A 13,461-nucleotide genomic window follows, 5' to 3' on the forward strand; every position below is an offset into this window, starting at 1 on the left:
CAATTTTTCAGTGAGATGTCGCTTTTGGCTCCTTGATTTGTCGCTAAAGTTGCTAGATGACGTCATCACAGCACCAATTTGCGGCACAGCTGCAGTCAACGACGTAGTGTTTTCGCCCCCCTCTCCCACCATACACCCCCTCCCCTGGTGCTTCTCTGCCTGTGCGTGCGCCGTTGCTGTGACTTCTCTTGCACAGACAGCTTCTCCCATTCTCATTTGCATTAGAATTGAGTGGCAAAAGACACTTAATGCTATCAAAACCATAGAAACGCTTGGTGGCAACTCCCCAAAAGCAACCTGAAAAGTAACTGAATTTTGTGCTAGCCTCTACCAATAAAAGTCACTGGAGGGGTCTGAAAACTCGCTAAATATAGCAACAAAGTCGCTAAATTAGCAACACTGTGTTGAGGCGTCGGACTCGACGACAGTTGCTATCCATTGGAGGGCTGTGATTAGTTGCACAAAATTCTGGGGCGGTGCTTAGAGAAGGGTCAATCGATTTTTGGAAATGTTCCTGTTTTTCACATTCAAATTGGCAACATAAAAAAAACTCAATTGTTGTTAGTTATTCCTAGGTAAATGCTACAATATTGCCAGTCATCTAACATTTACTGATACATGTTTCTTAATGATGGGGTCATTAGCGTGGCCGTCTGCCACTTAGGTCAGATTATTGTCGTTGTTTGTAAAATGCCCAGACTTAATGTAAAAGTGTGTTAGTGTGTTGTGTATGTACTTGTGTGTGTGCATGCGTGTGTGCATGCGTGCATACATATATTAGAATGTGTGATCTTGTCTGGCAGCTGCAGTCTGAGCTTTGACAGGTAAATAGCAGCAATCCCAGCAGTATTTTCCTAGATGGATGCTGGTCTAAGAAATACTACATATACTACTATTGTAGATAGAGCTTTGATATGGTCCATCTACACAAGAATGGTCTATCAATGTTCAGATGTTTGTGTAATAGTACAGTATATGCATGTAATTTTGCTTGAGTGCGTGTGTGTGTGTGTGTGTGTGTGACTAACCTATGTTGTGTTGTAGGTGGGCACTGGAGCAGGTATGGGCTTCAATGTGAACATCGCTTTCACCGGGGGACTGGAACCACCCATGGGAGACGCAGAGTACCTGGCTGCCTTCAGGTAACACACACATCATACACACACACACAGACTAGCTACCACAGAGTATGATGAGGATTTCTTCTGCTAGCAACATCAGCGTCAGAAATCAAGAGGGAGATAAATTTAGAGGGGCCAGTTTAGTGGTGAATTTACAGCGGTGGGGGTTGGCTGTTGGTGTGTAATGTGCTCAGGGAGCACTTGGCTGAGGAGAGGGGTGTATATCAACAGGCTGAAGGTCCCAATGCTCAGTCTGTCCTGACAGTTCCCAGCTCTGGAACCATATACACACTACTGTCAGGCCGCAAGTCTACAGACGCATATTAAAGGGATGATTCACTCCAATATCACTCAATGCCTTCTTGACGTTAATGTAGATGATACCGGATGTTGTCTATGTCCAAAGCTTTCAACTTAAGCCAAAGTGACTGATAGTGTAAGCTATTGTTAGCAGTTAGCATTAGAATAAAATATATAGAAACAGTTGATCGCAGATTCAGGACAACTGTAGATGTTTTTGAGGGGGTAAAAACGTAGATGGACTAAGAAAACGGATTGGGTGATTCATGTAAAATATCCCTGCCAAATTGGAGGCACGGATACAACCATGTGAACATCACTTGGGGTCAGACCTGGGTCAAATACATCATGTCAAATAATTTAATACTCTTCAGGTGCACTTGATTTAGTTTGCCCTGTACAATGGAACCAAATGGATAGTCCCAAAAGTGTGCATATTGTCCACACATTGTCTATTTTACAGTGATAGCTATTTGCAGGATACAGTACATCAACGTTACATCCAAGGCAGAAATACTGAGAGAAGTGTAACTCTAACAAAAGGGCATGTAATACCATGACTGTATGAAAATCTCTCGTCCAATAAGAAATGAACTCTTGATACTGTAATGCGTCCTTTTGACAGCTTTTGAGTGGGCTCTATATGGCTGAGAGGCGGGGAGGCTTGAAGTATGATGTGCTGTAATACATGGTCGAGGCAAGGCTTTGTGGCAGCCTCTTTTATCTGCCAAGCAGGCTGATGCCAGGGCTGAACTCCATTAGGTCCGCTGTCTGGGGCTATTTTTAACCCACCTACACACTCACACTTTACACACACACATAATGTGAGCACGTGCATATAAACATCCAACACACACACACACACACACACACACACACACACAGGAAAACACAAACACCACGCAAAACTCATGCACACATGCTAACACGCACCAATGCCTGCATACACACAAAACTCACACAAACACACACACACACTCTTGCAGGCATACACACCTACCCGTACACACACAAGCATACATGACATTGCATGCAAGCACAAACTTACATACAGTACATCCACACACACTCATACACAGACATAAAAAAATAAAATAATAATTTACCTTTATTTAACTAGGCAAGTGTCACGGTTCAGACAGACGACCAGAGGACCACAATTGCGTCACACCAGAAAGTTTATTAAACTTAAGGGAAAAGGGAAGTAGGGAGTGAATGAAGGCTCCAGGGGTAACAGGGATCCCGTCCAATGTGCTGGGTCTGTGCCCCCCCCAGTGGCAGCGATGCGTCCTATGAAGCCGGTGGTGGGTGGTCCAGAAGTCCTGGGGGGGGGGAGACACAGACACAACAGGGCGGAATGAAACAAGGCAGCAGTACAGTTCAAGGGAAATCCAAAATACGTAGTAGCAAGGCAGAAGGCTGGTCAGAGTTACCGGGATAGAAGAGTAGTCAGGAGTCGTAATGGCAGAAGCAGGTCTGGATCTCCTGGGGCAGACGAGTATCCAAAAATCAGGCAGGTCCGGGGTCACAAAACCAGGGTGAGCCAGAAGCGCGAGCAAACAGGTTCCGGGTGTGAGCTTTGCAGACGATCTGACACCGGAGAGCTGAAAGACAGGGCCTTAAATACTGGGAGAGGTAGTGGGTAATGCAGCGCAGCTGGCAGAGTAATTAGAGCAGAGCAGAGCAGGGACAGGTGGAGCTAGTTAGGCTGAGTAGAGAGAGTGGTGAGCAGAGTGGAAGAAAATAAGGTGGTAACCCGGTGGAGTGAGAGGCTCATGACAGAACCCCCCCCCCAAGGGACGGCCCCAGAAGTCCCAAGAGCAACACCACGCCGGGCGGGAGGAGGGGAGCCGGAGGAGGGCTAGAACTCCTCCGAACGGTCCGAGTGAACGTCCTCATCCTCGGAGGAAGCCGGAGGGCCGTGGTCGGGAGATGGGACAGGTCCCGAGACAGGATCAGGCACAGGACAGGAAGCCGAGCGGGCAGGACGGTTAGGGACCCCTCTGGGGCGGCCCCTACGGATTGCAGGTTGATCAGGATGCCGTTGGTGGAAAGCGGTGATGAGAGTCCTATCCACAATCCGACTAGCTGGCACCCAGGTCCTTTCCTCAGGTCCATAGCCCTCCCAGTCAATGAGGTACTGGAGACCCCTACCCCTCCATCTGGACCGAAGCAGGCGGCGGACGGTGTAAACCAGACCACCATCGACGAGCCGTGGAGGAGGAGGACAAGGCGCAGCAGGGACCAGCGGACTCTCATGGATGGGCTTAATCTTAGACACATGGAAAGTGGGGTGCACCCTCAGGGAATTAGGCAGTTGGAGCCGGACAGCAGTTGGGCTAATCACTCTTATGATAGGGAATGGGCCAATGAACCGAGGTGCCAGCTTCTGCGACTCCACCCTGAGTGGCAGGTTCCTCGATGACAACCACACCCTTTGACCAACATGGTAGGTGGGAGCAGGAATTCTCCGACGGTTGGCCCCGGTAGTGTAGCTGGCAACGGATCTGAGGAGTGTGGCTCGGGCTTGTGACCAGGTGCGGCGACATCGACGGGCAAAAGCAAGTGCAGATGGGCAAGTAACCTCCTCTTCCTGGCTGGCAAATAGAGGAGGCTGGTATCCATAAACACATTGGAAAGGGGACATACCGATGGCAGAGCAGGTCAGAGAATTGTGTGCGTACTCCACCCATGTCAATTGCTGCGACCAGGAGTGGGGGTTGCGTGAAGTCATGCATCGCAGTGCCTTCTCGAGCTCCTGATTAGCCCGCTCTGACTGCCCATTGGATTGGGGATGGAATCCGGAAGTCAGACTGACTGTGGCTCCCAGCAGGTGACAGAACTCCTTCCAAAAAGCGGAGGAGAATTGTGGACCACGGTCAGAAACTACATCCTTTGGCAGTCCGTGGATCCGGAAGACGTGTTCCAGGACCACCTGGGCGGTCTCCTTGGCGGTTGGGAGCTTGGGGAGGGGAATGAAGTGTGCCATCTTGCTGAAACGGTCAACAATGGTGAGAATGACGGTCATGCCACTTGAAGGGGGCAGCCCCGTGACAAAGTCAAGGGCGATGTGAGACCAGGGACGTCTGGGCACAGGCAGGGGCTGCAGCAATCCGGCTGGGGGCTGGCAGGACGACTTGTGTTGGTTGCAGATGGGGCAGGCTTGGACGAATTCCCGTACATCCTTCCTCAGAGAGGGCCACCAGAACCTCTGGGCGAGCAGGTTGTAAGTGCGGGTGGAGCCAGGGTGACAAGCTAGGCGGGAGTCATGTCCCCACTGAACGACCTGGGACCTCAGGTCTTCGGGGACAAAAAGGCGGTCAGCTGGGCAAGTGCTGGGACCTGGCTGGTTACGGAGAGCCTCCAGCACCTGTTCCTCAACAGCCCAGGTCAGAGCTGCAACGATGCAGGGACTTGGCAGAATCGACACAGGGTCCTTGGAGGGGGTGTCATCCTTCTGGAATTGACGGGAGAGGGCGTCTGGCTTGGTGTTGCGTGATCCAGGCCGGTATGACAGAGTGAAATTAAACCTGGTGAAGAACAGGGCCCAGCGGGACTGCCTGGAGTTCAACCGTTTGGCCGTGCGGATGTACTCCAAGTTCTTATGATCGGTCCAAACGAGAAATGGAATGGTGGACCCCTCCAGCCAGTGACGCCACTCCTCCAAGGCAAGCTTCACAGCCAGCAGCTCACGGTTCCCTATGTCGTAATTGCACTCAGAGGGGGACAACCGACGTGAGAAAAAGGCACAGGGATGGAGCTTCCTATCCTCCGCAGCCCACTGAGAAATCACAGCACCAACTCCCACATCCGAGGCGTCCACCTCCACAATGAATTGCCGGTCCACATCAGGCATCTGGAGGATGGGAGCGGAGGTGAACCTCACCTTGAGGGTACTGAAGGCCTTGTCGGCTGCTGGGGTCCAGGTGAAGGGTTGCTTGGTGCTGGTTAGAGCAGTGAGAGGGGCAGCAACGGTACTGTAGTTCCGGATAAACTTTCTATAGAAGTTAGCAAACCCCAGAAACTGTTGCAGCTTCTTTCTGTTCTCCGGAACTGGCCATGAAGTGACTGCTGATACTTTGGCAGGATCCATTTGGATACTTCCCTCTGCCACTATGTACCCCAGGAAGGCCACTGTCTTGACGTGAAACTCACATTTCTCTGCCTTGGCGTAGAGGGAATTCTCCAGAAGACGATGAAGGACTTGCTGGACATGGCGGGTGTGTTCAGACAGGTTTCTGGAGTAGATTAAGATGTCATCCAGGTAAACGAAGACAAACTTGTTTAACATGTCCCGCAGTACATCATTCACTAGAGCCTGGAACACAGCAGGAGCATTGGTGAGGCCAAAAGGCATAACCAGATACTCGTAGTGGCCTGTTGGTGTATTGAATGCGGTTTTCCATTCATCTCCCTCCCGGATCCGCACTAGGTGGTAAGCGTTTCTGAGATCCAACTTGGTAAAAACAGTGGCTCCCTGGAGCAACTCAAAAGCAGAGGTGAGCAGAGGCAGAGGGTAACGGTTCTTCACTGTGATGTCGTTGAGTCCCCTGTAGTCGATGCAGGGGCGAAGAGATCCGTCCTTCTTCCCCACAAAGAAGAAGCCAGCACCAGCAGGAGATGAAGATGAACGGATTAATCCTGCGGACAGAGAGCCATTGATGTAGTCCTCCATGGACTTTCTTTCAGGAGCAGACAACGAATAAAGACGACCCTTTGGAGGGGCTGTTCCAGGGAGGAGGTCGATGGCACAGTCGTACGGTCGGTGAGGGGGCAGAGATGTGGCTCTTGCTTTGTTAAACACCTCTCTGAGACCATGGTAGCATTCTGGGACATTGGAGAGGTCAGGAGCGGAGTTAGTAGGTACTGACCGAGGGGGTAGTGCGGCAGCAAGCAGGCAGGTTCGGTGGCAGTCCTCTCCCCACTCCCTGATCACCCCGGTCACCCAGTCGAGCTGAGGGTTGTGCCGGCGGAGCCATGGGTAACCCAGGATGAGGGGTTGGCCTGGAGAGGGGAGCAGGTGAAACTGGATAGTTTCTTGATGGTTTCCGGACAGACCCATCGAGACCGGGGCCGTGACATGAGTGACCGATCCGAGTAAGTGTCCGTCCAGTGCCCGGGCAGGAATAGGAGGTGTCAAACGGAGGTTCTCCAGTCCCAGTTGGCGTGCCAGCTTGATGTCCATTATGTTGGCTTCGGCGCCAGAATCCACCAGAGCAGCCAGGGTGTGAGTTGAGTCAGAGAGGCGGAGGTGAACTTGCAGCAGGGGTTTGCGGTCGGAGGACTGGTTGGTCATTGAACTCAACCGGACTCCCCCTATGCCCGGTGAGCTTCGGCCCTTTAAAGGGCAGGTTACCACACGATGTCCATCACCTCCACAATAGAGGCAGAGGTTTGAGGTGAAGCGTCGCTGGCGCTCTGCAGGAGTGAGAGAGGCTCGCCCAATCTCCATAGGCTCAGACTGATCAAGCTGACCTGGGTGAGTGGCAGTAGATGACAGGAGCCCAGTCGGATCTCTCCGAATGCCGGTAGTAGGTGGACCTTGGCGCCCCCTCTCACGACGACGGGTCTGTATCCTTCTGTCGATCCTGACAGTCAGTGCGATGGCTTCATCAAGAGTGGAAGGCAGTTCATGGGAGACCAACTCGTCCTTGATATAGTCAGCCAAACTATGGAAGAACGCGTCCACCAACGATGGTGTGTTCCAAGAACTTCGTCTAGCCAGGGTTCGGAAGTCGATGGAATGGTCTGCGACTGTACGTCTGCCTTGTCGAATACTGAACAGTTCACGAGACGCCTCTGCGGTTGGTGAATCCAGGTCAAACACCTTCAGCATCTCCTCAGCAAACAGGTCGAAGGTTGCACATGCGGGGGTTTGACGTTCGAACTCTGCTGTTCCCCAGAGTCGAGCTCGGCCCGTCAGGTGAGTGATGGCATACCCAACTTTAGCCCCCTCCGTGGCGAAGGTCCTTGGCTGCAAGGAGAACTGAAGTCGGCAGCTAGTCAGGAATGGCCGGACCTGGGTTGAATCGCCGTTGAACCGCTCGGGGTTTCCAATCTTGGGTTCCGGAGCAGCGGCTGCAATGACCGGGGCAGGTAACTCGGGGGCAGGGCTGGTGGGCTGACTGGCTGGGGTCAGGTTGGTGAGGAGTTGAATGATCATGGCGAGTTGTTGTTGCTGCTGCTGGAACTGCTGCTCATGCTCATCGGTTTCCATGTCGGGGAAAGTGTGCGCTGAGTCCATAATGGTCAGATCGTACTGTCACGGTTCAGACAGACGACCAGAGGACCACAATTGCGTCACACCAGAAAGTTTATTAAACTTAAGGGAAAAGGGAAGTAGGGAGTGAATGAAGGCTCCAGGGGTAACAGGGATCCCGTCCAATGTGCTGGGTCTGTGCCCCCCCCAGTGGCAGCGATGCGTCCTATGAAGCCGGTGGTGGGTGGTCCAGAAGTCCTGGGGGGGGGGAGACACAGACACAACAGGGCGGAATGAAACAAGGCAGCAGTACAGTTCAAGGGAAATCCAAAATACGTAGTAGCAAGGCAGAAGGCTGGTCAGAGTTACCGGGATAGAAGAGTAGTCAGGAGTCGTAATGGCAGAAGCAGGTCTGGATCTCCTGGGGCAGACGAGTATCCAAAAATCAGGCAGGTCCGGGGTCACAAAACCAGGGTGAGCCAGAAGCGCGAGCAAACAGGTTCCGGGTGTGAGCTTTGCAGACGATCTGACACCGGAGAGCTGAAAGACAGGGCCTTAAATACTGGGAGAGGTAGTGGGTAATGCAGCGCAGCTGGCAGAGTAATTAGAGCAGAGCAGAGCAGGGACAGGTGGAGCTAGTTAGGCTGAGTAGAGAGAGTGGTGAGCAGAGTGGAAGAAAATAAGGTGGTAACCCGGTGGAGTGAGAGGCTCATGACAGCAAGTCGGTTAAGAACAAATTCTTATTTACAATGACGGCCTACGCTGGGCCAATTGTGCGCTGACCTATGGGACTCCCAATCACGGCTGGTTGTGATACAGCCTGGAATCGAACCAGGGGTTCTGTAGTGACGCCTCAAGCATTGAGATGCAGTGCCTTAGACCGCTGTGCCCATATGGTGGGGCACAGGGCAGAGGGGGATTCACTTTGAAGATGAGCCTGTCTGGCCAGCTGGTCTGAGCTGCCGGTGCAGGTAGACAGTAGACAAACATCAAAACACTCTCTCATTCTACTGACTGGCTGGCTGCACGCTATACTATGCTAACCAGGACAATGTGCCCTGCTAATGTACCCCAGACCTCTATCTCCATATAACCCTGCTCCTCACGGAACCCCACACTGACCGTCTCACATCCAGACAGATGGATCACATGCTGTACAAGCCGCAGTATCGTATGTGTCATGGATGTGTAAACTATACAAGAGGTGGGACATGATACATATTAGGGTGCATATGTACCTACGATGTATTATTATATATGCAATATATGTGGACAAACCCTCAAGCACTGTGCTCCCATCAATGTGTAGCACGTCTTCAAGTATTGTCTCTTGTGTTGTTGCATATAAAGCAACATTTTATGCGTTTATGCTCAAATCTATCCTTTATTTTTTAACCACCCTGCCCCATTATGTTGGCGCTGCACTTGATAGCAGGCAAATTGTTTGGAAAGGGTAAGACATCTTGTTTGTTAATATTCTGTGACAATGTAGTAGTTACAGATTTCAGACTGCGAATGCATGCCAACTTGGCAATGAGGAACTGTTCCTTTCATTCCGTTTAGCTCAGTAGAAGATACACTGAGTATAAAAAACATTAAGAACACCTGCTTTTTCCATGACTTAGACTGACCAGGTGAATCCAGGTGAAAGCTAGGATACTTTATTGATGTCACTTGTTAAATCCACTTCAATCAGTGTAGATGAAGGGGAGGAGACAGTTAGGATTTCTAAGCATTGAGACAATTGAGACATGGATTGTGTATGTGTGCCATTCAGAAGGTGAATGGACAAGACAAAATATTTAAGTGCCTTTGAACTGGGTATGGTAGTAGGTGCCAGGCGCACCGGTTTGTGTCAAGAACTGCAGCGCTGCTGAGTTTTTCATGCTTAACAGTTTCCCGTGTATCAAGAAAGGTCCACCACCCAATGGACATCCAGTCAACTTGACACAACTGTGGGAAGCATTGGAGTCAACATGGGCCAGCATCCCTGTTGAACGCTTTCGACACCTTGTAGAGTCCATGCACCGACGAATCGAGGCTGTTCTGAGGGCAAGAGGGGGTCCTGTGGCCAATGATCTGAAAGGCTGACAGCGAGCAAAGTTCATGACCTTTAAGAGATAAAGGATTGATATACCCAATCTTAAATGATACCCTAGCCCCTACCTCTTTTTATGTAGACCTGAATGAGATGCAGTAAGTACACGCAATATGGTAGGATAGCCCCACCTCGACCTCTGGCCCGGCTCCACGAGGGGGCCCTGTTTCCTATTTGAGGATGGTTCGCGAGTTGGGAGCTATCGCAAAACTACCAAGGAACCAGGTACAGATGGCAGTAGAACAAGGTGAAATGCAGCAGGATATATTGTGGAATGGGCTGGGGATGCCGCAGAGATTGGCGCACAGACAAACACATATCGGGCAATCCCGCATTTTCTGTGGGCAAGAGGCAACGCGATCCACAGCTGTGCGCAATGCTGGAGCTCACGGACTTGCTGAAATGGAGCATTAAAAAGAGCAAGCAACTGGAGCAGAGACAGGAGGCTCTAGGTGGTAGAGATGGCACTTATTGAGCTACAAGAAAACAGCTCTGGCATCAGGGCACAAGACCAGCGATGGGGATGGAGCAAGCAGAGATCCAAGGGGCCCGGTGCCAGTGACGTTCCAGCCGGACCTGTCACTGCCCAAGGTCACTGACAATGATGAAATCAAAGTGTACCTCGCAACGTTTGAACGGATGGCGGCTACATGTGGCTGGCCGAGAGAAGAGTGGGTGATTCGGCTTGTAAGTCTACTAACAGGAAAGGCAAGAGAAGCCTATATGACTTTGGACATTAACTTCGTTCATGATGATGACCGTTTTAAGGAAGCAATTAAAAATAAATAGTATACAATCAACAAATACAATTATAGAATGCGCTTTCGTGAAGCAAAAACAAAGCCGGGGGAATCCCCACAGGAAATGTTTGTGCGTCTCCGGGAGCTGGCAAGGTGCTGGATACCACCAACGGAGCACGCAGTTGAAACCGAGTTTCCGCCCCCTCAGTTTTAGTTTTATGTCCCTATATAAATATAGCAAAACGGTTCAAATGATTGAGTGACAGGTTGGCGCAAAACCTGTGTCTCCCCGCTGCGCTGTACCAGCACCACGGAGTGTGTGTGTTTGTAACGTCCATCAATGTAATTGTCTGCATCACTTCCAATCCCCCATATATTTTTTGGAGACACCTACTCATTCAAGGGTTTTTCTTTATTTTTACAATTTTTTACATTGTAGAATAGTAGTGAAGACATCACAACTATGAAATAACACATATGGAATTATGTAGTAACCAAAAGAGTGTTAAACAAATCAAAATATATTTTATATTTGAGATTCTTCATGAGGACCGCCACAGCAATGGACGACCCAGAGTTACCTCTACTGCAGAGGAAAGTTCATTAGAGTTACCAGCCTCAGAAATTGCAGCCCTAATAAATGCTTCACAGAGTTCAAGTCACAGGCACATCTCAACATCAACTGTTCAGAGGGGACTGTGTGAATCAGGCGTTCATGGTCAAATTGCTGCTAAGAAACCACTACTAAAGGACACCAATAAGAAGAAGAGACCTGGATGGACCAAGAAACACGAGCAATGGACATTAGACCGGTGGAAATGTGTCCTTTGGTCTGGAGTCCAAATTGGAGATTTTTGGTTCCAACCGCTGTGTCTTCGTAAGACGCGGCGTGGGTGAACGGATGATCTCCGCATGTGCATTTCCCACCGTAAAGCATGGAAGAGGAGGGGTGATGGTGTGGGGGTGCTTTGCTGGTGACACTGTCTGTGATTTATATAGAATTCAAGGCACACTTAACCAGCATGGCTACCACAGCATTCTGCAGCGATACGCCATCCCACCTGGTTTGGGCTAAGTGGGACTATCATTTGTTTTTCAACAGGACAATGACCCAACACACCTCTAGGCTGTGGCTATTTGAAGAATCTCAAATATAAAATGTTCCATGTGTTATTTCATAGTTTTGATGTCTTCACTATTATTCTACAATGTGGAAAATAGTTTTAAAAAATATTTAAAAAATGAATCAGTAGGTGTGTCCATACTTTTGACTGGTACTATATATTCATATACAGCTGTGGAAAAAATTAAGAGACCACTGCAAATCTTTCTTAAATCAGCATCTCTACATGTATGATAGCCATTCCAATCCAGTGTCTGTTGAATTCCAACACAGGCACACCTCATTCTACTGAATTAGGTACTGATTAGCTGATCACCTGAACCAAATCTTATTTAATGAGGAAAAGTATAAATACTATGACTATTCTCTTGCAATAGGACCAGCTGGATGGCAAAAACAGTGCTAATAGTACCTCAAAAGTAATATTAATCAAAAAAGAACAATTGACCATGCCAAAAGACTTGAAAAGGAAAGTTTTGTGTGAGGAAAAGAAGGGTTCAATTCTGGCTTTACTGGCAGAGGGATACAGTGAGCATCAGGTTGCTTCCATCCTTAACATTTCAAAGACGGCGGTTCATAAGAACAAGGTCAAGCAGCAGACATTGGGGACAACAAATCTACAGACCGGCAGAGGGCGAAAACGACTCTCTACTGACCGGGATGACCGCCAACTCATTCGAATGTCACTCAACAACCGTAGGATGACATCAAGTGACCTACAAAAATAATGGCAAACGGCGAGGACAGTTCGAAACAGGCTCCTTGGGGCAGGGCTGAAGTCATGCAAAGCTAGAAAAAAGCCCTTCATCAATGATAAGCAAAGAAGAGCCAGGCTGAGGTTTGAAAAAGACCATAAGGATTGGACTGTAGAGGACTGGAGTAAGGTCATCTTCTCTGATGAGTCCAATTATCAGCTTTGCCCAACACCTGGTCGTCTAATGGTTAGACGGAGACCTGGAGAGGCCTACAAGCCACAGTGTCTCACACCCACTGTGAAATTTGGTGGAGGATCGGTGATGATCTGGGGGTGCTTCAGCAAGGCTAGAATCGGGCAGATTTGTCTTTGTGAAGGACGCATGAATCAAGCCACGTACAAGGTTGTCCTGGAAGAAAACTTGCTTCCTTTTGCTCTGACATTGTTCCCCAACTCTGAGGATTGGTTTTTCCAGCAGGACAATGCGCCATGCCACACAGCCAGGTCAATTAAGGTGTGGATGGAGAACCACCAGATTAAGACCCTGTCATGGCCAGGCCAATCTCCAGACCTGAACCCCATTGAAACTTCTGGAATGTGATCAAGAGGAAGATGGATGGTCACAAGCCATTAAACAAAGCCGAGCTGCTTGAATTTTTGCGCCAGGAGTGGCATAACGTCACCCAACATCAATGTGAAAGACTGGTGGAGAGCATGCTAAAACGCATGAAAGCTGTGATTGAAAATCAGGGTTATTCCACCAAATATTGATTTCTGAACTCTTCCTAAGTTAAAACATTAGTATTGTGTTGTTTAAAAATGAACATTAACTTATTTTCTTTGCATTATTCGAGGTCTGACAACACTGCATTTTATTTTGACATTTTCTGCAAATAAATGCTCTAAATGACAATATTTGTATTTGGAATTTGGGAGAAATGTTGTCAGTAGTTTATAGAATAAAACAAAAATGTTATTTTTACCCAAACACATACCTATAAATAGTAAAACCAGAGAAACTGATAATTAATAAAAAAAATTGTCCATTAAAATAACATCAAATTGATCAGAAATACAGTGTAGACATTGTTAATGTTGTAAATGGCTATTTTAGCTGGAAACGGCTGATTTTTAATGGAATATCTACATAGGCTTACATAGGCCCATTATCAGCAACCATCAGTCC

General features: G+C 49.0%; 1 protein-coding gene across 8 annotated transcripts in view; it reads left to right on the forward strand.

The window, feature by feature from the left end:
* LOC311144040 (histone deacetylase 4-like) overlaps window positions 1–13,461 on the forward strand; it is a 184,699-nt gene that overhangs the window by 143,231 nt on the left and 28,007 nt on the right. For all 8 annotated transcript variants that reach the window (XM_084179974.1, XM_084179972.1, XM_084179973.1 and 5 more), the window contains one exon: window positions 1,045–1,142. In XM_084179974.1, coding sequence (XP_084036100.1) covers window positions 1,045–1,142 — 98 coding nt within the window. The remainder of the gene's footprint in view (window positions 1–1,044; window positions 1,143–13,461) is intronic.

The sequence above is a fragment of the Coregonus lavaretus genome (genome assembly GCF_964263955.1).
Source record: "Coregonus lavaretus genome assembly, chromosome: 16".
NCBI classification, from domain to species: domain Eukaryota; kingdom Metazoa; phylum Chordata; class Actinopteri; order Salmoniformes; family Salmonidae; genus Coregonus; species Coregonus lavaretus.